At 42.1% G+C, this 25,606-nt stretch overlaps 1 protein-coding gene across 13 annotated transcripts in view; it reads left to right on the forward strand.

The window, feature by feature from the left end:
• The window catches only part of ERC1 (ELKS/RAB6-interacting/CAST family member 1), a 604,755-nt gene that overhangs the window by 519,323 nt on the left and 59,826 nt on the right, over nt 1-25,606 (forward strand). Inside the window, exon 18 of one of the 13 annotated variants that reach the window (XM_050918082.1) lies at nt 3,500-3,924. The exons of 11 other annotated variants lie outside the window; for them this stretch is intronic. In XM_050918082.1, coding sequence (XP_050774039.1) covers nt 3,500-3,559 — 60 coding nt within the window. In that variant the 3' untranslated portion in view covers nt 3,560-3,924. Of the gene's footprint in view, nt 1-3,499; nt 3,925-25,606 lie in introns of those variants that run through there. One more of the 13 variants, XM_050918088.1, reaches the window with a different exon arrangement.

A 25,606-nucleotide genomic window follows, 5' to 3' on the forward strand; every position in this document is an offset into this window, starting at 1 on the left:
CAAGTAGCCAACCTTTCAGTTGTTGCTGTAATACATTTGCAGTCACTGGCCCATAACTACTTATAGACTTCACAGTGATTTTATGATTGCAGAGCAGGCTTTGGTCACCAGGGTCCCTGACTTGCGGGTAGTGAAAAGAGCAATTACAAGCCTCTAGCTGCCCAAAATTCAGCTTCTGTGGTCAGACTGTTTGGCATTTGCAGAAGGTTTGAGTACATACAATTAAAATCTCCTTGGCCTTCTGTATCTTCCTCCCCCCCATCCCCTTCATACACAGAGCAGCATGAAATGAGGGGCCATTATTCACCACTCATGAGCTCCACCACATAGAAATGAGCCATGTGTGGACAAACACTGGACTGTAATAATAATACCTTCTAACACTTACAGAGAATTTTACATGTCAGGATAGCCATCTAAGTGCTGAAACAAGCTTTTGTGAACTACTTTATGCTTCCTCCCTACAAGGATTTGTCTGACTTCCCTCATGAGGCTAAGGCATTGCAAATATTTCATTGTTTCTTAAGTTAATTTCTTTCTTTAGGAAATGGGGGAGAGGAGAAGCTTTTTAGACTCTAGAATAGCTTTCATGCAAAATATTAGTTTTCCATAGTTACCTGTTTCCCTGGAAACCCAGCAGTTTGACACCTGGCACACACTCCTCCTACTATGAACTTTTCCAAAGTAAAGTTCCACTGGTAGAGGCATTTCTCTTTGTAATAGAAGAATGTAAAACTGGGTCAGAAGAGACTGATAGATGAGCAGTTTCCTCTCTTACTACCATGTAACTACATGAGAGTTTCCATGCTTTTGGCAGGTTTTTATTAACACTTATTGAGGAAACTGTACAGAACCTTTTAGGGTTACAGATAGATCCTGTTTTGCCCTATCTGTCTTAGGTTTTAGGACAATGTCTGCTGTTAAAGATTACCCAATCCAAAAATGAATTCCCTTTTCATCTGCCACAAAGAAAATTGATGACATAGCCCGGGCCGGCTCTAGGCATTTTGCCGCCCCAAGCACGGCAGGCAGGCTGCCTTCGACTGACCCTCCGCAGGCACACCTGCAGGATGTCCGCTGAAGCCGTGGGACCAGTGGACCCTCCGCAGGCACGCCTGCAGGAGGTCCGCCAAAGCCGCGGGACCAGCGGACTCTCCCCAGGCAAGCCGCCGAAGGCAGCCTGCCTGCCGCCCTTGCGGCGCCAGCAGAGCGCCTCCGTGGCTTGCCGCCCCAAGCATGCACTTGGCGTGCTGGGGCCTGGAGCCACCCCCGGACATAGCACAAAATGCTGATACTCTGGTAACTGATGCTCTTTGAAATGTCTGTGTATTCGCTCTTGTGAGATGGTGCCCCCACAATTGTGAATGCATGAAGGCAACTCTCAAACCATAGTTACTGGTAAGTAACCTTCTCTTCTAAAAATGGCAGCATTGTCACTGTTATCATGTATCCCAGTCAGTAGAACAGCAAGTAGATCCGAGTGTAGAAAAGTTGATGAGACTAAAACATCGTCAAAGTTCCAAAAGAGCAAGCTACTGCTGACTTTGATTCAGGCCATATAATTGTGGCCCTGTCAAAGGATGCCAGTAGGTGATCTAGATAGTACACTTGAATTTTTTAAATAAGTTGTTGCCATTGTTTTCCCTGCATGGAATAGAGAGAAGTTAAAATAAATGTTTCAAAATAAGTGGCTCCTGGAATTTGGATCTATCTGTTTAGATATTTACAAAACTTGTATATCAGAGTTCCCACCATTTATTGGATAAGACTGAAAACTCTCTATGATTTCTGAATTATGGTTCATCCTGTTCAGAACCACAGCGTATGCACAGACTTATGTCCTCTTCATGTGGAAAATTTTATGCAAAGAGAAGTATTGTAAGAAATATTGTTGGCGGCAACAGTATTGTTGTTCAGCTTTGGTACAGTCACAGCCTGATCTTCATCTAGGGAGTAGCTTCAGTGTAAAGCGTTCTATTCAGGTTCTTATACCACAACCATCACCAGATATCCGAGCACTGCAAGTACAGCTATATCAAGATTTAGAAAAAGATACTTCAGCTGCCAAGATGCGTTGTCTTTGTAGCATGGTTTTAAGTGTCCTGACAATGGGGCTGGCATAGGAGTGAACAGACAGACAGTGAGGGAAAGCATTGTGTTCGTACACATCCCATTCAAGAAGCTATTGAAGTAGGCCTGTTATGGGATGTTAGATGGGGTGGGATCTGAGTTACTACAGAGAATTCTTTCCTGGGTGTCTGGCTGGTGAGTCTTGCCCATATGCTCAGGGTTTAGCTGATCGCCATTTAATTTGGGGTCAGGAAGGAATTTTCCTCCAGGGCAGATTGGCAGAGGTCATGGGGGTTTTTCACCTTCCTCAGCAGCGTGGGGTACGGGTCACTTGCTGGTGGATTCTCTGCACCCTGAAGTCCTTAAACCACAATTTGAGGATTTCAGTAGCTCAGACATAGGTTGGGGGTTTGATACAGGAGAGTGGGTGGGTGAGATTCTGTGGCCTGTGTTGTGCAGGAGATCAGACTAGACCAGAGGTGGGCAAACTACGGCCCACAGGCCACATCTGGCTCATGGGGCTGTCCTGCCCGGCCCTTGAGCTCCTGGCCAGGGAGGCTAGCCCCTGGCCCCTCCCCTGCTGTTTCCCCTCCCCCACAGCCTCAGCTCACTGTGCTGGCAGTGCGGTGGCGTGGCTGGATCCAGCCAGGCGCTGCGGCTCAGGAGCAGATATACCAGTGAACACAGGGTGCCCCGGTCCAGGGCCCCCCAACAACAGGGGGCTCAGGGCCGGGCACTTGGGCAGCTCAGCACCGACGTACCTCCCACAGTGGGGGAGAGGCTGCACTGCGAGGGCAGGGGAGCAGGCAGGCGGTGCGGGTGGCGGGAGCGCGGCGTATGCAGGCAGAGGATTCAGGAGGAGCATCGGGCAGCCGCACAGCTGGCCGGAGAGAAGCAGTGCTTTGAAGGGGAAACCACTGCTTCTCTCTGGCTGTGTGGCTGCCCCTGCTCCTCCTAAGTCCTCTGCCCATGTTCGCAGGGCCACATTCCAATAGGGGGTGGAGTCCCGTGAGGTGGCAGTCAGGGGACAAGGAGCAGGAGGGGTTAGATGAGTCAGGGGTTCTGAGGGGGGCAGGAAGTGGGAGGGAGTGGATAGGGGGCACGGGCCAGGCTGTTTGGGGAGGCATAGCCTTCCCTACCCAGCCCTCAATACTGTTTTGGAACCCTGATGTGGCCCTTGGGCCAAAAAATTTGCCCACCCCTGGACTAGACGATCATAATGGTCCCTTCTGACCTTAGTCTATGATTCTATGATAGGAACATAAGAAAGTTCTGGCTGAAGTGAGTGTAATTGGCTCTTATCCAGTGCTACTGGTTATACAATTGAAGCATTGTGGCTTTTGTTGTAGGCCTGTAATCCACGCAGATTATCAGTCACAAAGCTTCTTGTTTTGCCACTCTTTGCTCCTCAGTAATTGTTTCTGTCTAGCAGGGAGCCATGCTAGGAGCAGAACCAGGGAATCTGACAACGGCTGAGCTGGCACAGTGAGCAAGATGGTCCCATACCCTTGAACAGAGCTTACTGAAGAACAACAAAACTCACATTTACTGATTAAAAACAAACCACCTTCACTCACATTTCCCCGGGTTGTTTTTTTTTCCAGTCACTTTTAGATCAGTGTTTATCAATGCTTATGATCCAGTCATGAACAATACAGAAGAAATAAACAATTCTATTCTCATTGGGATGACATAATCCAATCTATACCCAGTGATGACAATGAAAATCACCAGAGCAGTAAGAAGAGCAAATTTTTGGATCCCCCACAGGATGATCAATGAAACGTTGTACAGATTAAACCGAAATTGGACATTGCAAACTTGAGACATCCATTGCATCAATAAAACTGCAGGGAAACGTAGAGGAAAATTTGATGGCATCATATCATCACCTAATGACGCGCTTGAAAAGTGAATATATTCAAATCTATGTAAAAATCAAAGACAGCACCAGGATTGGTTTCATGAAAATGGTGGTGAAATCCAAAATATCCACAAGGAAAAGAAAATGCGTTTAAGTTTTGGAGAAACAACGAGTCCAACCTGCAAACCAAGGCTCAAAGATAGCTTCGTGTTCTACAGGGTAACTGACTGGAAAAGACAGAAGAAATACAGCATTATACCAATACTAACAACACAAAGTTATTTTCTAACTCACTGAAGACCATTTATGGCCCATCAAATTTTGTGCCAGCTCCACTAAAGCATTTAGATATATTTACCTTAATCAAGGACAAGAGAGGCATCTGTGAAAGATGGACACAGCACTTTACTGAGCTACTCAGCCATCCTTCTGTTGTCAACTCACAGGTGCAGAGGAACCCAGGACCCCCAGCATGAAGAAATCGTCTAGTTACCTACCTTTGAAAAAGTGCAAAAACAAATGAAGTCAGGTAAATCACCAGGCAAAGACAACATACCACGGAAATCTTCAAACTTGCAGGCCCCAACACTGTCAACTATCTACATGAAATTATTAAGGCTGTCTGGGAAACTGAGAAGTCCTCAGGATTTCAAAGATACCTTTATTTATGTAATCATAATTGTAACAACTCTGACTGCAACAACTACCAGGTTTCCGCCTTCCTATCTGTAGATGGTAAAATCCTTGCTTGTATTTTGCTCAATCAGCCTGTTGAAACAGTATCAGAGAAGTTTCTGCCAGAGATCCAGTGTGGATTTAGATCAGTTTGGAGCATCACAGACATGATTTTTTGTTGAGAACCAGATTCAGGAAAATTAATTGAACAAAACATGGAACTATATGCTGTCTTTATTGATCTTTATTTAAAAAAAAAAAAAAAAAAGCATTTGACACTGAGCGGAAATGGCCTCTGAAAATTCTAGAAAAGTTTGGATGCCCCATCAAATTTGTTAACATCATACGTCAAGTCCACGAAGACATGACTGGTCAAGTCCTCTCAGATGACGGCCTCTCTAAGTCATTCCCCATATTTACTGGGGTGAAACTAGACTGTGTGCTGAGACATTGGTCCTCTTTGGTCTCTTCTTTGCAGCGGTTCTGAACTACACAACTGACAACCTTCAAAAGGATATCCACATAAGCTGCAGGACTGATGGATAACTCTTCAGAAGTCCTTGAGAAACTCATATGTGACGCCCTTTTTGCAGTTGATTGTGCTCTATTTAGTCATAGTGAAAGTAACCTATAACTTATCCTTGATAGGTTCTCAGAGGCAACTAAACAGTTTGGACTCACTTTCAGCCTGGAAAATCCTGAAGTCCTGTTCCAACCAGTGGCATGAGGCACTATCACTGAACCAAACATCACCTTTGATGGTACAAAACTAAAGAATATCAATCACTTTACATACCTGGGCAATACCATCTCAAGTGACAGTTCCCTGGGTCAAGAAAGTATCAAACAATGCAAAAGACAAGCTAAGGTTTTGGAAGACTTTACCACAGGATACTCAACCAGCACACCTTCATACTGTTAACAAAACTGATGATATACAATGCAGCAATGATAGCATCTCTTTTATATGGGTGTAAAACATGGCATACTGCATACACACTGAACAATTTGAAAAATGTCACATGCAATGTCTTTGCTCTATTCTGAAGGTCTACTGACAAAACAAAGTGTCAAACATTAACATCCTTGAAAGAGCAAAAACAACCAGCATCGAGGCAATGATGATCACACCTCATCCTAGGCGGACAAGTCAAGTTGTCAGAAAGGGTGATTGGAGACTCCTGAAAAAGTCCTATGGCAAGCTGAAACTCAGAAAATTCAGGAAGGGCAGTCAATGTGAATGCTTCAAGAACACCCTTAAGGAGACTCTCACCTCATGAATATTGATAACTTCAAAGACACAGCCAAGGGCAAACCTGAATATAGAGCAACTGTCAATAAAATTTGTAAACACTTTGACAAAGATGCAAAAAACTGATAGAAAAAAGGGCCAAGGATGATTGACAGTCTTCATTGGGAGCCTGTATTTTCCTGTGTGACATCTGTTCGCAACCTTGCTCCTCAGACTACATAGCCACAAGAGAACACAAGAAATGCCACAATGCCATACAGCAACATTCAATGCTGTGTCAACATTTTTTCCTATGGCAGCGATTTACCTTCCTATGGAATTAATACTTACTCTCACTCTTTTGCCCTCCTCCTTTCAGCATTGCCCTTCGTCCTTTTATATTTTTAAAATAAAACTGTGCACAGGTTAAATTCTTGCTGCCACTGACTTCAGTTCCCTTCACACCTACTCTCAACGGAATATGCTGGCAAGCCAGGCATGTCGTCTGTACTTCAACTAGCAGTCAAGTCTGTTATTTGTTACATTTCAGTAGTGATTCCATAGTTTTAGTTGAGGAGGCAGGTTCATTACCTCACTGAGGTACTGAGGCTTAATAAATTGTTTGTAAAGTAATTTTATATCTTCAGATGAAAGACGTCATAGAAGTGCAAAGTATTATTAGCTTTGTTTTCAGTTAATTGTAACTTTTTTTAAAATAAATTTTTTGGGCTGAAATTTCCCGTGTTTACTCTCAGCCCAAAGAAAAACTGTTTTGGTTTATTACAGATATTGCTCTCATTCATTAAGATTCATGGCTGCAGTATAATTTTAGTACAGCATTTTAATTCTTCAAAGCCCCATACAAATACTAATAAATAAAATAATTCCTTACAACATCCAGTGCCACTTAGATAGCTATATATAGCTTTTATAACACCCAGTGCCTCTTCTATAACATTTCTTCATCACAAAGCCCTTTCTGAAGTGAAGTATCATCATCCCTACTCTACAGATAGGGAAACTGAAGATACACAATGAATCAGTGGAAGAGGCCAGATTAGAACTCAGGAGTTCCTGTCTCCCACTCTGGTGCCACAGCCATTAGACCACACAGCCTCTCAGCTATAACCATCTTACTGGTACTTGACAGCCCAGGAAATTGTACCCTAAGAGGTCTGTAATGGGAAGGAATCTCAGATATGGGGAAAGTGATAAAGCCAAGAGCCTTGAAAATGAGCTTGGTTCTTCTAAAAGTTTATGCTGATGACATGGAAATCTGAAGGTCATATTCTTCAGTGCCTAGCACAATGGAGTCCTGATCCATGACTATGGTAATACAATAATAAATAATAATACTGTGAGATCAGTCATTTTAAATTGTAACTCTTTAGTTTGTGAATACATCCTGTTACTAGCCTTGCACAAACCACACCTATATTATATATTTGCTGGCAGTTTGTTGCACTTAAATCATGGGAATGCATTATAGCAGGGGTTCTCAACCTGTGGGTCACAGCCCCTGAGCAGGTAACAGCCACCTTCCCTTTTCCTTTCCTGCCTTTTTATATAACAAATAGATATATTTCCTGCCCTGACAGAGAGAATCTTGAAAGTTTAATCTGATGCAGTGGTGCCTACCTGAATCTGCAGACTGTCTGAAATGATACTCTAAAAAGTATGAATTGCTCCCATGCATCTCTGTCAAAGAGTCTGCAATTTGGTGATCGTAGAATTTGACATCATTCCAATAAGCCACAGAATGCAGTATTTTTGGCATGGAGTTCACCATGTTGCTGCAGCCAGGAGGCCAACATTTTGTTTCGTCTCCCTGCCCAGATGGGACCTGCCTGCAGCTGCCTCCTGCTTTCCACCTTCCTCACAAGAGGAAGCTGACTGGATTATAGCGTGTGTTCCATGGAGCCAGCAGGACAGTGGCAACCATCCTCTCTTCCTTACTCTTTCCTCTATTTTGTGGATCTGTGCTGCAATCTAACTTTCCACTCTGGTGCACTTGGAGCAAAGCATATAATAGAACGTTTGTCACCTACCAGGGTATTTCAGAACAGCTGTCGCAGTACCTGACAAAAGGTTCTTAGAGAGGCAAGGTAGGTGAGGTCATATCTTTCATTGAGGTAATATCTTTCATTGGACTGACTTTTGTTGATGAAAGAGACTAGCTTTTGGGGCTACACAGAGTTCTACAAATAGTGAAAGCTACCAAGCTTCAAGTAATTGGGGAAACGTTGATTGTGCTTTGTGTCTTGGACGTTATGCTGGGAACTGCTGCCACCAATCAGGTAAAAACAGTTTCCCTCTTCAGTGATGCAGTTAGCTGATGAATTAATGACATCCCTGCAGATTGTTCAGGAATAGCTGTTTAGAAGAGTTCAGAAGATGCAGTTCTTGTCAATACAACTGGATAAAACTGCAGATGTCATATTGTGCCCAACTTTTAACATTTGGCTGGTTTGCTTGGGAATAGTCCATATATAAGGACTTCCTGTTTGCTACGGACAGGATGCTCCTCAGGGGAAATTTATTGAAGCTTTTGAACAATTAGTTCTTGCAGCTGGGTTAGACTGACATCACTGTGTATTTCAATTGATGACGCCTGAGCTTTGGCATGAAAACTCAGCAACTTTGTGACTAGAACCCAATCTTGCCTTTTGAACATATTGTTCAGTGTACTGGGAAAGTATAGCGCCAAAGCGGATACCAGTGGAACTGAAAAACGTACTTGATGAGACTTAAAAGTTGTGAATTTTTTTAAAGGTAAGCCCGCCAATCTATGCCTCAGTCTTATTTTGTGTGAAGAAATGAGCACTCATTATCCACATCTCCTCTTCCACACTGAAGTTTGTTGGCTTTCATGTGACAAAGTTTTGAATCACTTGTGTGAGCTCACAAAAGATACAAGGTTTTCTTAGCTGAACTGGCTCAAACCTTGCTAAATACTTTACTGATTGGCTTTGGCATTTTTAAATGATTCTTTCAGGGGTGGAATATGACATAGGTTCTCAGCCTATGAGGTGCAACTCCCTACATGACTAAATGGGATGGGTGGATAGCAACTAAAAGGAAGAAGTGCAGCCTCAGAACAGTCATGATGTGGAAAAATAGGTACTGATATGGAAAAGCTTAAGAACCACTGTATTAAAGGATTCAGGATTGGGGAAAATAAATGGGATCTCATCCGCTACAAGGCAGTTTTATCAGAAAAAGTTCCCATATTCTTTCATTTTACATGTCAAGATTGCAACCAGATGTCCCTCTCTGGAAAGACAGAATGTATTGTCTTCTTCTGAAGAATTGTATCACACACAGTTTATGAATAAAGCTGAATGGAAAATGTTTTGGTTCACTTACAGTTTTGAGAAGTTAAAAAAAAATATTCCCCTTCGCGTGTCCTTTGCATATTGCCACTTTTGGGATGTTCCAACTGCTTCAGCCTGAACATTAGAGCTATAGCTAGCAGTATCCATTGGAGTGCCCAGGGGCTTCACTAGCCCCTCCCTTCATTGAATGTTGAGCATTCCAGGGTGGAGGTATAAAAGGGCATGGTGCTCCAGCTGCCACAGTTCCTTCTAACCATGACCAGCTGAACAGTCTGTGTGTGGAGCTCTGGAATTCTTCCAGATCTGTGATTGTTCACTAGTTTAAAATGTTAGTTATTACACAGTTAAACACTGCTAGTAGTTGTTATAATAATAGTATAGTTACCTGTTTGGTATGGAATCAAAGAAAAAAACAGTTTCAAAAGATATCTATGCGGTAGGATGTTGCCATTCCTTAATACTTTACCTCAGGAACATAGAAGATTGGTGAATACCTGCTCACAGAAGGACAGAATGTTGCCAAGCATCATTTGAGAGCAGCATTTGAGTCTTCAGCTAGGGCAGTAGACTCAGCCATTGCTTTCAGATGGCATTCATGGCTCAGTTCAGTAGACTTATCCCATGAAATGAAGGTGAGGATTGAAGATCTGCCTTTTGAAGGGGAAGGTCTGTTTAGCATACAGATGGATGAAATACTAGAAATAATTAAAAATGTGAGATCTACAGCTAGATGTCTAGGTTTCATTCCTGTGAATAAGAGAGTCTAGAGCGCTAACATTTAGTTATCAAAGACAGTATTCATCATCATCTACATTCGCTCCTTAACAGGAAGAGTTACTGTCATCAGCCTCGATATCAAGCCTGTGAATATTAACAGGAGAGAAATTTTATAAGCTTTGTAGTAAGAAGGGGAAGAATTCTTTTATTTCATCAGCTGTGGTTCCTACAAAGTCTCAGATTTTACATAAGTCTATGGAGTGTGACAGACCCAAACCAGTGGGGTACAGGAGTCTGGTAGAAGGCAAATATACTGGTCACTGGGTGAGTAGTTTTCTGTTCCCTGAGTGACCAGAGCAGGGGCTGCACTAGAGTAATCAAGAACTTGCTAGAACCAATTAAGGCAGACAGGCTGATTAGATCACCTGCAGCCAATCAAGGCAGGCTAATCAGGGCACCTGGGTTTAAAAAGGAGCTCACTCCAGTCAGGTGGGGAGGAGCTAGAGGAGAGGAAGTGCGTGTGAGGAGCTGGGAGCAAGAGGCGCAAGGAGCTGAGAGTGAGAGGCTTTGCTGCTGGAGGACTACGGAGTACAAGGGTTGTCAGACACCAGGAGGAACGTCCTGTGGTGAGGATAAAGAAGGTGTTTGGAGGAGGCCATGGGGAAGTAGCCCAGGGAATTGTAGCTGTCATGCAGCTGTTACAGGAGGCTCTATAGACAGCTGCAATCCACAGGGCCCTGGGCTAGAACCCGGAGTAGAGGGTGGGCCCGGGTTCCCCCCAAACCTCCCAACTCCTGATCAGACACAGGAGGAATTGATTCAGACTGTGGGGAAGATCACTGAGGTGAGCAAATCTGCCAATAAGCACAGGACCCACCAAGGTAGAGGAGGAGCTTTGTCACAGAAGTTATAAACCATTCTGGCTGGACAATTTGGGGACTGTTTGTCCCAATTTTATCACAAATGAGAGTTGTTAATATCTGACAGGTGGATCCTGGAAGTTATTGCATGCAGCTGTACAATTCAGCTCAAGAGTCTTCCCCCACCACAACCCCCTATGTCATCCCTGACCAGGGATCGAGCTCACCTTGGTTTACTAAGAGCGGAGTTTCAATCTTTACTGAAGTTAAGAACAATGGTGGTGATGCCACCAGATCAGAGAGGGAGAGGTTTTTATATGTGTTATTTTTTAATTTTAAAGAAGACTGGGGATCTTCACCCTATTTTGGTTTTAAGAAAATTAATAACTATATAACGAAATTTCATTTCCACATGTTATCTCTAATTTCTATCATCCCTTCTCTTTCCCTTCAGGACTGGTTTGCAGATCTAGATTTAAAAGACATATATTTCCATATTTCAGGAAGACCTTGTCATGAGGAACATTTTCAGTACAAAGTCCTCTTTTTGATTTGTTCCAGAGTGTTCACAAAATGCCTATCTGTAGTAGCAGTATATCTAAGAAGGCAGAGGATCTTTGTGTATCTGTGGCTGGCTGATTGGTTAATAACAGTGTTGTATAAGAGGACATCCCATTAAATAAAAACAAATGTGTCCTCTTTGCCAGTCTGGGATTACAAATAATTTACGAGACGTTGTCTTCAAGTCCAACCCAAGGACCCTCGTTGTAGACCATACTTGATTCAGCCATGGCAAGAGCTTTTCTTGCAGAGGAAAGATTTATAAAAATAAAAGGTCTATCTCAAATTCCCGCAACAGTCAATCCTCCTCTTTCTCTGGTTGATAGGTCTGTTGGCATCAACCACATTAGTGATACCATATTCTCGTTTTAGGATAAGGGGTATTCAGCACTGGTTAGCAGTAAGTTTTGAACCAGGTTTAGACAACATTCTTCAGAAATTAATAATTCCACAGCAGATGTTAACATTGCTAATGTAGCAGTCAAATGATCAGAATGTAATGAAGGCAATACTCCAACAATACTTACCTCTGATGTATCCACGCTAGGATGGGGGACTCACTTAAACAACGAGTTGTTAGAGCTCGTTGGTCACCCAACGAAAAGAATTTACATATCAGTGTATTAGAGCTGAGAGCAGTCAGATTGGCTCTAAAGTCATTTCAACAGCAGGTAAAACACAAGGGAGTTCAGTTGGTCACAGACAATATGACGATGTTGTATGATCTGAACAAGCAAAGGTGGTAGGGGTGGGGGGACTCATTCCCTATAGTTATGGAGGAAGGCAAAAGTCTTTGGATGTTCACCCAGCAGCAATCCATTTGTTCAGCATGTCAGATGCATGAGTGATCTTTGAACGACAAAACAGTAGTGCATCTTTTCAGTTTATGGGGGAATCTGATAATAGATCTGTGGGCATCCAACAGCAACAGGAAGTGTCAGAAATTTTGCTCAAGACCAGACAGCAACAGGGACTCAATATCAGATGCCTTTTAAATACACTGGCATCAGGGATTAATATATACATTTCCCCCATTCCCACTCATCCAGAGAGTAATAAACAAGATAAGACAGGACAAAGCCAATGTAATTTTAGTAGCGCCAGTATGGGCCAGGCAACAATGGTATCCAGACTTAATGCACCTGTCAAGAGGACGAATAGCACCTCTGCTGCTACTACAGGACTTGTTGAAAAAACACTGGATGGTTTGTCATCCAGATCTTCAGTCTCTTCATCTAACATGGGGAATAGGGCTCTAGGGTTGTTAGAAAAATGTTGTTCATTAGATGTGCAAAATGGATTGTCATATTCCAGGGAAGAGTCAACACAAAGATGTTCTAGTCATAAATAGAAAATATTTTGATGCAGATCCATATGCAACACCAATTAGTTTCATTTTACAATGTTTGTTATACCTTGAGAAATGAGCTCTCTCACTATCTTCAGTGAAGATTCATCTCTCAGCCATATCAGCATACCATGTGCCTGTGGAGGGAAAAATCAATTTTTAGTAATAATATAGTTAAAAGGTTTTTAAAAGGCCTCAGTAATTTATACCTTCCAATAAGATATCCTATACGATCTTGGGATTTAAACATAGTGCTCTCACAATTGATAAGAGCTCACTCTGAGCCTTTGGGAAGCTGTAATTTATTTTGTCTATTTAGACAGTGACTTTGATAGTCATTTACCTCTGCAAGGCATATAAGGCGATGCCTACACTATAAATTACTTCAGTTTAATTTATATCACACAAGAGTGTGAATAATCCACACCGTTGAGTGACATAAGTTATAGCAACCTAAGCGGCATTGTGGTCTGTGCTGTGTGGGAGAGCTTCTCCTGCCAACATAGCTACCGCCCTTCATGGAAGCAGGCGTTATTAAGCCAACGGGAGAGCTCTCTCCCATTGTCTTAGAGCATCTTCACTAGAAGCACTACAGGGGCACAGCTCCGTCTATACAGCTGTGCTGCTGTAGTGTAGACATAGCCAAAGTGAATTAGGTGCATTAATGGCTGATCAGCCATTTAGTTTTTCACACAGTTCTTGTACAAACCCAATGTATTTACGTAAAAGGATCTCATATTTTCATATAAACCAGTCTATAAAATTTTGCCAGTGTTCTTTCCCAAACTTCATATTGAAGAGGGGGAGGCTAACCTACATACTCTGGATGTTAGAAGCCTTTAGGTTTTTATTTAGACAGGACTGATTAAGCAATTTAGCTAGTCCCCAAAGTTGTTTATTGCTTATGAAAAAAAAAAGGTGAAAGTCGTACTGCATGCAGTCTTTATTCAGTTCAGTGGTCAGAGCATTCCATAAGTGTGAATATACAGAGCTCATCATGAAGAAACCTTAGTTATAGGTAAGTAACCTTCATTAATGGGTCGAATGAATTGTTTCATTTTTGACCATTTTAAAATGTCTTTGAATGTTTTTTTAAATAAAATTAAAAGAAATTTTGAAAGGAAAAGTCATTTCAAATTGAAAAATCAAAACATTTCATTTAAAAATTCAAAATAAAATGTTTAGATTTTTTCTGAATTTAGTTTGTTTTTCTCAAAATGAACAATTTGGCAAAACTGACCAAAAAAACCATGAAACATTTAGGTGTTGCCATATCTGCATTTTTGGCAAAAAACTGTTTCAGCCAAAAAATATCACCCAACTCTATGTATGAGCCCTAAAAATAGCTGGATGCAATTCCAAAAGGATTATGGATTATCATTGGAAAGCATAAGATACCATACCGGAACACTGGGCACAGGGATCCAAAAACATCAACCCACCCTTCTACCACTCACTGGTTCATACTGGAGCCATAAAACAAGCCAGAAGGTCTGCAATTAAATGTAGCTTGGTAAGAGGCATAACATGCTTGTGACTTTAAAACTTTCTCTTAAATAAAGCAGTGATTCAGTAGCATGGGGCCTTACTAGCTAACAAAAAGAATGACATACCACCGTTAGCCATCAGTAATCTTCAACCCTTATGACCATCTCCTGCCACGCTTTCTACATGCCTACATATAAACTAGATCTGATTCCAATTCAATAACACATTGATGCCCCTATACCCATATAGGGGCTCAAACTATGTTTTTGCACATGCATGTTCATATAGAATCTTTCCATAGTATATAGTAGAGCTTTTTAATAGCATTTCCTAAATAGAGTATCACAACACACCGTACAGCAAGAAACTGTCTCCATACTTAAAAAATAGGTAAGAAACAAACAAAGTTATTAAGGAGGGTTGACTTGGGAGACATGACAGCACTTTCTCTAGATTCTGGCTGAAGAAACAAAGGATACAGAGAGAATGGCTAGTGTGGAAGAGTGAAGTGCGGGGGTTTTCTCCAGAAAATTGTGTGAGAGAGAGGGTTGGGAGATAAAGGTAATATTTTTAAATGAGACTGAAAATGTAGTGGAAAAATGCAAAACAAAAAGAGAGAGAGGTTAGAAATCTGGGTAGGAAATAACAAAATGAGATTGAATTGGGAAAAATACAAAGTAATATATATGGAGGAGAATAAACCAAAATACAGATATTCAGCAGGTTGCAGAAATCCGGAAATTAACTCTGAATTTGCAATGCAGCATGCCACCCCCGAGCCACCGAAAAAGAGTCTGTTCAGTGTTGGGCTGTGCATATGACAGGCATCAATCATGTCACAGTGCAAGGAAGTGATAGTTCTTCTTTGAGAGAGATCCCTGTGGGTGCTCCACTCCAGGCGATGGTGCATCCCTGCACCTTTGCTCTGAGAGTTTTAGTAGCAGTGCCTGTACAGGTTGCACATGCACGGTGCCTGCCTCGTGTGCCATTGGCACGTCATCTAGCATGTGTGACCCAGACCCCTCAGTTCCTTCTCAACCTTCCCTGGCCTGAGACAGAGCTCAGCAGTCCCATTAAAAACCTTCATTTCTACTGTTAGGTAAATTAGTGAGTTAGGATAGTTTAGATAGGTTAAGTTTCAGTTCTTAGACTTTTACATCCCTTTCAAAAACAATTTTTGTATTTCTTGTTCCTTTAGTACAACTGGTATTAAGTTAGAGAAATGCCTGGTTCACCAGGATTTAAAAGATGCATGTGCAGAGAGGCAATGCCTGTGTCAGTGGGCACACTCAATGTGTTCGTTGCCTAGGGGAAGCTCACATTCCTCAGAAATGTGCCCATTGTAACAAACTGGGTGAGGGCACACAGAGGTAGAGACCTGAAGCTGAAACTCATTTTAATGGAAAAGTCATTAAGACCAGCCTCCAATCCAGGGCAGGAAACCTCTTCCTGGCCAGTCTTTTCACCACCACCGTCTCCAAATACCAAAAAATCCACACAAAAATCCTCTTCACCTGAGAGAAAACAGACCAGCAGAAAACAGTCCCCGACCAAATTGCTCTCATCTGTGCTTGCAGCACTGCGGCTCAACACTTATGACACACTGGGCATGTCTGGCACCGCCTGTGCGTCGGCTGCCGCCGGAGCCTAATGCTCCAGTGTGGAGTCTAAGGGCTCTGAGCAGGGCTGAAAGTAACTTAAAGAACTTACCAGTACGCTGGAGGCCAGAGCAGGGCGTGGCCTCAACCAAAAGAGGTGGGGCCTTTCAAGATTAAAAGGCCCTGGGGCTCCCACTGTGGCTGGGAGCACCAGGGCCTTTAAATCACCCCGGAGCTACCAGCTGCAGAGGTGGCTGGGAGCCCCAGTGCTCGGGGAGAATTAAAGGGCCTGGGGCTCCAGCCACCGCAGATCTCTGGGCCCTTTAAATCACTGTGGGAGCCCTGCCGCCACTACCTTGGGGTGTCAGGGCTCGGGCTGGGGTAGCGGCAGCAGGGCTCCGGAGGCAATTTAAAGGGCCGCTGTGGGGAGCCCCAGGCCCTTTAAATCACCTCCAGAGCCCTGCCACCCTGGGCCCTTTAAATTATCGCCGGAGAAGCCAGTCCAGTCCTGACACTGTACCATACCATACCAGCTTACTTTCACCTCTGGGTCTTAGCCACCCATCTCCACCACAGCACCAACAGCACTAAAGGAGTCTGCACTGACAACCGCCCCAATTACAATGCCACAGCCCAATACTGCTAGTGCAACAACACCAACACAGACTGCACCGGCTCTGCACACTGCACTTGCAATACAATTGGCGCCTCACTGTTTGGTACCGAAGCTCTTGGTGCTGCACCACTTTCTGTATCAGAAGGATCTGTTCTCCTGACTCAGTGGCAGCGAAAGCATCACTTCCATGAGACAGATTCAACATGATAAAGACATTCATATCTATAGCGAGGACAAGCCCACAGATTATAGCCCACACATGCCTCCAACTTCTGAGCCACATGGCAGCATGCACATTTGTGGTGAAACACACATGGTTACATATGCACTGCCTACAAGGATGGCTAGGAACCATATACAGACCAAACAAGCACATATTACACAGACGATTAACAATGCTTCCCAAAGTCAAAGAATCACTAGCCTGCTGGACTCAACCACACAACGTGTTCTCGGGGATCCCATTTACACAGGATCCTCCATCACAGATTATGATAATGGATGTGTCCCCCATAGGGTGGGGAGCACACCTGCAACATCACACAATTCAGGGGTTATGGTCCGCAGCAAAGACAATGCTACTCATAAATCTGCTAGAATTCCATGCTGTCCACAATGGCTGCCTCCACTTCCTACAGTTCATAAGGAATCAGAACAGAAAAGTAATGACCAACAACACTGCTTGCATGTTCTACGTAAACAGGCAAGGGGGAGCCCAATCACACTCATTATGCACCAATAAAAAATGTAATTTTGTACTGGTGCGCAACAGAAGTCATGGATTCTCTTTCCTTAGGCGTGTAACTTTCCCTTTCCACCCTGTTCTGTTGAGATAAAGGAATTTCTTTACCAGAGGAAAGATGCTACCATGTGTCATTTCTATAGGGGAGAAAATGTTGGCGGGGGTGGGGGGGAAGGAGAGAGAGAGAGAGAGAGATCTACTGTCTTCTGCCTGTGTAAGAGACTGTGAAGATTCTGTTGCCACTTGTCATTTCCTTCCTTCCCATTCAGGGTGGACCTTTTCAAAATGTTGCCATTAGAATAGAAATACTGTACTCTACTCCTCTAGGGTGATGAAACAGGGTTTTGTCTAAAAATGCCAATTTGTTGAGCCTGAAATGTTTTGCACAAACATATCAGGTTCAATGAACATTCAATGAACCAGGCAGTGCTCCAGCAGAAACCTTCCTGCTTTCCTGCCAGCTCACCTGGTGGGCTGCTGGGGACCCCAGGGTTCTAGGGTCTGTGACTCCAAGGTAGACCCATCTCATGGGCTGTCCCAGTGCCAGGAAGCTCAGGGCATCTAGGATCAGCAGCTCCAATGTGTGGACAGACTGGGACCCTGGCTTTTCAGGTTTCACGGTTCTGGGGCAGTTGTGCCACACAGATTGCCTCTGAGCTGGGAACCCTTGGGCTTCTAGGGTCCCTGGCTCAGCGATAGCCCTTCTACACAGAGGGCTTCTAGACTCCTGGGCTGCATGACACCAGGGGCCTGCTGAGTCAGCTACTCCAAGAGTCAGGCAGCCCAGGGAGCCAGCTGGCCAAGGAATAATCCATATGGAAGAGCTGCCTAGAGTTGTGGCCCCTCAAAGCCCTGGCAGCTGCTATTTGAAATTGACATGATTCTTGTCAGTTTCATTGCTGCTATTAAGTAATGGGCAGCAGTGAAACTGGCAAGTATCATGTTAATTTCAGAGTCCCAGGAAGCACATTTCATTTTGGAAACACCACATGTTGGTGTTTCTGAAATCCCGTTTTAAAAATTTCCAGTTTGCAATAAATATTTTTTTCTGCATTCGAATAAACCCAAATTTTGAAACACTAAAATTTCCTGTGAACCAGAAATTCTGCATTTAGGCCAGCTCTAGCTGCCTCTAAGTGGATCTGTGTTGAAACAAGTTTACTTCTGAGAAGAGAAGGTGACATGATTCCTCAAATCCAGGGATATGAAGGTGGTGGGAGAGTTGCTTCCTCATCGCATTATTGAGTTAGGCTTCATTCCCTGGAGTCTCTCCACGCCCAGAAATGGCTAAGAAGTAGCTAAAGATTAGATTTATAATGGAAAGTAAGCTTCAGTCTTAAATATCAAAAGTCTTCTTACTCTTGTTCGCTACTGCTAGTGGGGATAGCCAAAGCATGGCTGTCACATGGTCATAAGAAAATAGTTGGTCAGCTCTAACAAATTATTCAAATGTAGAGTAAATGACCTTTGTAGTAACATACTGTAGGCCCTTCAATTGCTAATGGTCTAGGAGGAAGTTTACATCTTAACTTTCATAAAGTTTGAATTCCCAAATGTATGATGAAATCGTTATCACAATATTGATGTCTGAAGGGAGCAGGAGATCTCTTATCTTGAATCCACTATGAAGAACAGCCATTTTGCTAGTTTGCTATTTCTTATTGTTTGACCTTAATATATGACAGGACTTTGCCCTTTACCTGGCTCCAGATGTTTCTTTTCTAGTACCTTCACAAACATTCATACAGATGTTTACCTGCCAACCCAAGCTGCATTTCATGCAAATATTTATCAACTGCTGTTTGGATAAAAAGCAAAGGGAGCTAGCCCATTTGGGCTTGCTTGTGTTCTCCATAAATTCTAAGGCATGAGTTGTCCAGGTATCTGTCTTGTTTTTACAACAAAGATACTGCTAAGCTGTTCTTTTCTGTTCACTAGGAACTTGGAATTTATATGCATAATTTCACCATTTGTGCCCTGATTAATCTTTTTAACAAGTTAAAAACAAATCTTTTCCCAAATCTGCCTGTGTCTCAGCTGTGGACTCTGATACCATGCCAGAGTGCCTCCCAGATTTTGACAGATAAAACCATGGCTTTGCTTCCATTACCTAAACCAGAACACCAAAATTCTGCCAACTGCTAACATAAATGTTGGTTTAAAAAAAATTAATATCCCATAAAAAACACACATATATTCATTGTGTAAAACTTGGAAGACTGCAGAGGTTTACTTGCTCTGTGGAAGTAATAAGTAATGTACCTTAATATTTTGGGAAGATTTTTAAATCTATTTTGTGTCCCCCTTCAAACCTCTTCTATATCCCACTAAGAGGCAGGTTAGGTTTCAGTGAGTTCTGCTTGACTGGAGTAAGAGTCTAGAGGCTGAAAAATGTGGGGAAATCTGGACTCAGACCAGTTTCTCTTTGTCCATCTGTTCCATCTTTCTCCTCATCGTTTCCAGATGTTTAAAAATACTTCTTCAAAATTTTGATATAACTCTTCATTTCCTCTTCTCCACCCTTCTCAACCATCAGACTCTGCTTGTCCTTCCTATTGTCAGCCTGCTGCCTTTTATGATACTATGGGGATTTTATAAATCCTTTGACTTCCCTGATCCCTCTCAAGTCCTCCAGCTGCAAGTAAATCAGTCTAGGTTTTCTGCCCCTATCCTTTTGTTTCGTCATCCCTACTTTTTCCTCTGCTTCTGTCAGTGCTGCATGATTTGTGTCATTGCTTCACATAGGCTTACTGACCTCAGACTGAGAGGATAAAACAGCAGAGGCAAGACTGAGTGATTGGTTTGATTTTTCATCCCATGTTCCAAGGACCTTCTTTTTATGTGGGTGGCTCTACAGGAGAGGTGGACTGTATAACCCGAGCTTGCTCCAGGACTATGTTATCATGTCCTTCAACCCTATGAGTGGGCTTCTAATTGATTAGAAAGGGTAATATACTGCAGGTTGTAGGAGGAGCAGCAGATTGGGAGTAGATGTGCAAGATGGAATGCTGGCTGATTTTCAGACACTTTGGAGCAAGCTGATGTGACCAAACTGACACTTGTCCCCACTCTTTTCCTGTCAAAAATTTTATAGAGAGAGAGAGATCTTCTTGGTAAAAAAAAAAAGTCAACACAAGCACAGTACAGAACTTGTATTTTTTTTTAAATCTTGCCACTTGGCATCATTACCTGAATGTTATGAAGGTTAGATATGAAAAAATAACCCTAGTAGAAAAAAAAAGTTGATACATAATAATGATCTGTGTTCATATACTGCATGAGGGGGACATGCAGATGGACAGAAATCCTCTGTCTGCATACTGCATATGAGGGATAGTGCATGGACAGGAATTTTTTCTCTGTCTGTGGACCAGACACAAGGACAGTGTGGATGGATAGGAATTTTCTGTCTGTGGACCACACACAGGGATGGTGTGGACAGACAGGAATTTTATGTCTGTGTGTTTGTATGTTGCATATGGGGCAGTGCTGTTTTTAGCTGATGCCAGACCTCGCAAGTTGCTGTACAAAGAAAATTCCTAACATTAATATAATTTAGTGTAGCAAAACTTCTCCTGCTGCTTAGGAAGACAGTTTATTGTACTTCTCCCTCCAGTAATTATCATAAAGGCTGAAAGTGAGGCAGAGAGAGAGAAGGCTGAAATTATACTTTTTTTGTTTTTTTGCAGCCAACTTTGAAAATCTGTCAGAACTAAATCACAAGCACAAAGTTTTTAAATAATGTTGCTATCAATGCTGTTTATATCTTAAAGCACAGACACACATTTATACACACACAGCTGGGCTATGGGCTATTGCAGACGGCCTATGTTGAGATGACATTGAGCAGTTCACATCACTTTAGAATCTAGGAATTTGTGTCTATTGGCAACTTGTCTTCGCCAAGAACAGCTCATCGAGGAGGGTATACTACTCTCTACGGACTCTTTGAAGCTGCAGGCAAAGGCTATTGAAGTGCTGGGTCATATAACAACAAAAATGTGAGGCTAAAAATGTTCTGGTGAAAACCTGGGGGGACTGGGGATAATAGCTTACTGAAACTCACTAATGTTTAATGCCATCTAAATGCATAAAATCTAAGGTTCCTCTCTGGCTGAGGAAAGATCCTTGTTGTTTATTATAGAGGCACTGTCAAACTAGCATATGTTTTGAAACTTTCTAACAATATCAACTAATGCTGCTCTGTGTAAGGGTCTGTGAGCAATCCACATATAGCAGGGGGGCACAACTTGCTTAGAAAATTCCATTCTGAACTGAAACTTCTGTAAAATCAAAGACAAGAAGAACAGTTGGTTAAAAAATGAAATGTGTTGATGTTAGAGTGCTGTAATGATTACAGTCTTGATTGTGTTATAGATTCCATGCTTTTGCAATGCAAACGATTCTTCTCTAACACCTTTCCCACGCTGCTTTTCATGCTAACACTCTCCTGATGTCATTGGGTAATCCATAAAAAGCAAGTATGTCTTAAGTCTGATTTTTAAAACTACAGGGAACAGCTTTTTTCGGTACCAAACTAGGGTGAGAGTTCCAAACATAAACATGGTCATAGATTGTTTTCCTTTATTAACCATTAATATATTGCTAACTATTTTATTCATATTGAGTGTTAATGCAGACTCATAACTATAGTTACAACAAAGGTCTGTGATGACTTTACAATTTTGTAAATACTGCTTACTGTAAGAGCACACAGACAGCTGAACTGTGTCTTTCAACTTCTGTCTGAGACTTAAAGCTGTACTTCTCACCTTTCCCTTCAGTTGACAAAACACCCCATCTTTTGGATCCAAATTGCTTTCCCTCACTGTTTTTGTTTCTGTAAATTACTAACTCTAGAAAACCCAGATTAGGAAAATGAAATTGAAGAAAACTCCTCACACATCATTAATTTTTCTGTGCTGGTTAGATCTTCTTGCCATATGGCTTTTTGAATCCTTCACTTTTGCTCTTCCACTCTCCTAAAGAAAAGAATAGCCATTCTGACAGTAGCAGATCTTTGAAAGATCTATGGTATAGTAGGTGAAATACTTAGAGAACCAAAGTCTGATAGTCTAAAAGTAACGAAACTTGACCTGATGAGATACCATAATACTGAAGTGATCAGCCTGAGACCAAGAATAGAAGATGCATCTCCTAGAATCTGTGTGACAAGTAACGGCAATTTATTTAGTATTTTAATACCACTTGATATCTCTTATCTAAATAAACTCTTCTTAGTATTTTACCTGAAGTGGGGTTAATCTCTAGTGGACCATTTCAATAATCCAAGGAAATCCCTGACAAAAATAAACTTCAAAGTGAAGTTAAGGTTGCAAGAAAACGTCAGTAATTTAGGGTTGAGAATCCTTTGAAGAACATTGTAGTCAGTTATCATGTATTCTGCATCTATGGAGTTTCATTCTTGCCACACAAAAAAAAATGCGCTCCAGAATTTCACAGACAGGGAGAAACAGTGACTGAGAGATTAAAACTGCCCCATTTATTTTAATAGCTTGAGTTTCAGAGAAACCAGCCTATGTCTACGCTATCATGAATAACGTAGCTGGAGCCAACGTACTCCTAGGTCAAATTACTGTGGGGTCTACACCGCGGGGAGGTTGACAGGAGAAAATCTCCCATCAACTTACCTTAGTCTTCTCATTGGAGGTAGAGTACAGGGATCGACTGGAGAGTGATCTGCAGTCGATTTAGCAGGCCTTTACTAGACCCGCTAAATCGACTGCCAGTGGATCAATCTCAGAGCGTTGATCCCTGCCCCCAGACAACATTCTGCAGCATCTTAAAAACTGAATATGTGAAGGTGTAAAATAAATGGAATTTAATATAAAAATAACAGAGGGAGCTGTACTGATTACATTCATGTTCATATTTAAATCAGTAAAAATCTCTATTTGTACCATACCTGAAACAGTTATAGAATTTTTCCATCAGAGTGCCACAAAATCTAAGGACCTTGCAGCAGAGTCCAGCTTGTCGTTGTGTACACTCATCTAGATTATAATTCTCTTTTTTCCCCTCTTAAGACAGGAAATTCAGAGTTACGGTTATACTTTCAAATGTTTGAGTTTCTTGTAAGTGTCAAAATTCAGTGAAGATACCCAGATTATCTTAACTCTGTATCTCTTCCCATGAAAATGAGAAAGGCAGACTATTTTATCAATTTCTAAAAAAAAATTTCATCTTGTCAGCAACCACAAAAACAAGAATATTTCATCCTTAATTCTAGAGTGGTTGTGCCAGTTCTGGCCTTTTTCACAATCCACAGGGGAAAAAATTACTTTGCAAATTCCTGATTGGGCAAATTAGCATAAAGGAGACAATAATTCCATACTCTTCATAAAGGCCTCCCATCTTACAACATGCTGAGGATGCACTGTACTTCACAGGAGGTGATCAGTACTTCATAGCATTAGGTTATATGATTTGATTTGCCAGCAAGTTATCCTAGATGTCACTAGAAAAAGTGCTAACATGTATCCATATTCAAACCTCTTGGGCCTAGATCTTGAAAAACACAGAAAAAGAACAAAAATATCACAGTTAGTAAAGGAATCATCTATGTATGAAACCAGTGTTCTACCATGCACTTTTTTTTATACTCCAGCTTCAAAGAAATGAAGATGGGAGGATTGTATCACTCTATAGCAGGTCTGGATTAAGGCAGTCCAGTGCCTTGGATGCACCATTATGTGGTGCATCTCAAGCTCCATCCACACGGCCTTGCCCCTTCATTATGGTGATACCCCCCGTCCCCCACTATCACCACCTGGAATAGATATGGCAAGGAGGCTCTCCGTTCTTTCCCAAAGAGGCAGCGCTGGCAATAGAAGCAGAGGCCCTCCTTGTCTTGGGGCAGCAGGAATGGGAGCTAGCATCCCTTTTCATTCCTGAAGAGGCAGTAGTTTCAGCAGGGAGGCACCCCCAGTACTTATCCACAGCCAGGGTCCATCATCTTGAGTGGGCTGGGCTTGTGGCACTGCCCTCCTTCTGCCACACAGTCTTTTCATGGGAAGTGTTGGCCTGGGCCCACCAGAACAATGAGTTTTGGAATTAACATTCCACTGAGATGCATAGGGAAGTTCACTCCTCTCAGAGCTATTGTTTAGGCCAAGGGTTCTCAAACTGGGGGTTGGGACCCCTCAGGGCGTTGCGAGGTTATTACATGAGGAGTTGCAAGCTGTCAGCCTCCACCCTAAAGCCTGTTTTGCCTTCAGCATTTATAATGGCGTTAAATTAAAACCACATTTTTATATATTTATAAGGGGGGTTGCACTCAGAAACTTGCTATGTGAAAAAGGTCACCAGTACAAAAGTTTGAGAACCAGTGGTTTGGGCTGTCTGAGGACTCAGGAGGATGTCCCTTCATTGATACACTCCAGGCATAATCACATACTTTTCTTTGCAATCATAGAGGCTAATTTTTTTTTTAAATATTTTTTTTTAATGAAAACTGAGTGGCTAAGCCTTAATCCCGTTGTCCTCTGTGGGGACAGAATTAAAGTAGTTGGTTACCTTTGTTTTCAGATGATAGAGGTTTTCAGAAGTGTAACCTTGTCTCTGAAACCCCTGGCTTTTTAATGGCATCTTTTTAACTAATTAAAACATTCTTGTAAGGATTTTATGCTTGTTACTGGTACATATTCACGACTTTGGCTTCACCTCAAAGATATTTGTCCAGAAACCTTAAACTCTGCTTTGTAACGTAAGTATAGCGATAACCTAATGACGTTTTATAGAAAGGTTCATTTACAGTCCTATCTTTTATTTTATGTTTCTTTCATTTCTTTTACTCTACCAATAAATTATCCTCTTGTTTAGAAACAAAAATTGAAACTTTTAGCTTGGAGCAGCTACTGATTAGAATCTCGGAGAGAGAAACTTGAATTCTGACCAGGGGAGAAATACAGCGAGAAGCCTGTTAAGTTTGGGTTTAAGGTCTCTGACATGGCAGCTGCCATCTCCCTTCCCAGTGCCGCAAAATGGCTGGAAGGAACCATAGCTGACATAAGGGGAGCTGTACGTTCTAAAATGTATTAAGTTTTGTTATAGCCTGCAAATAAACTAATTGCACCCTGGGATAAAGAACAGGAACTCCTTGACACCGAAACCAAAATGCTTTTGGATACAGATAGTGGTATTTTTTTGCTCTCAGATGAGGTCCCATATTTCCATGGGTCAAAACAGAATACAGAATTTGAGTAAATTGTAAATATTAAACATCCAGTGGACATACAAGACATATATGAGAGGCTGTTCAGCTGAAGATATGTGGCAGTCTGGTCTCCCAGAATATTACTGAATGGCAGTTTCCTTGGAGGAACTTTGGAACAGAATGTCAGAAAATGCAGCATCTATGGCATTGCTATATCTAATACAAGGATAAATTTAGGGACTGTTTCCAAACTGTCACAACTTGAAACAATTTAAAGTATAACAGTTTAAACCAGATTTTGATGTAATACAAAATGTGTAGTGAA

This window comes from Gopherus flavomarginatus, chromosome 1 (genome assembly GCF_025201925.1).
Source record: "Gopherus flavomarginatus isolate rGopFla2 chromosome 1, rGopFla2.mat.asm, whole genome shotgun sequence".
Taxonomy (NCBI): Eukaryota; Metazoa; Chordata; order Testudines; family Testudinidae; genus Gopherus; species Gopherus flavomarginatus.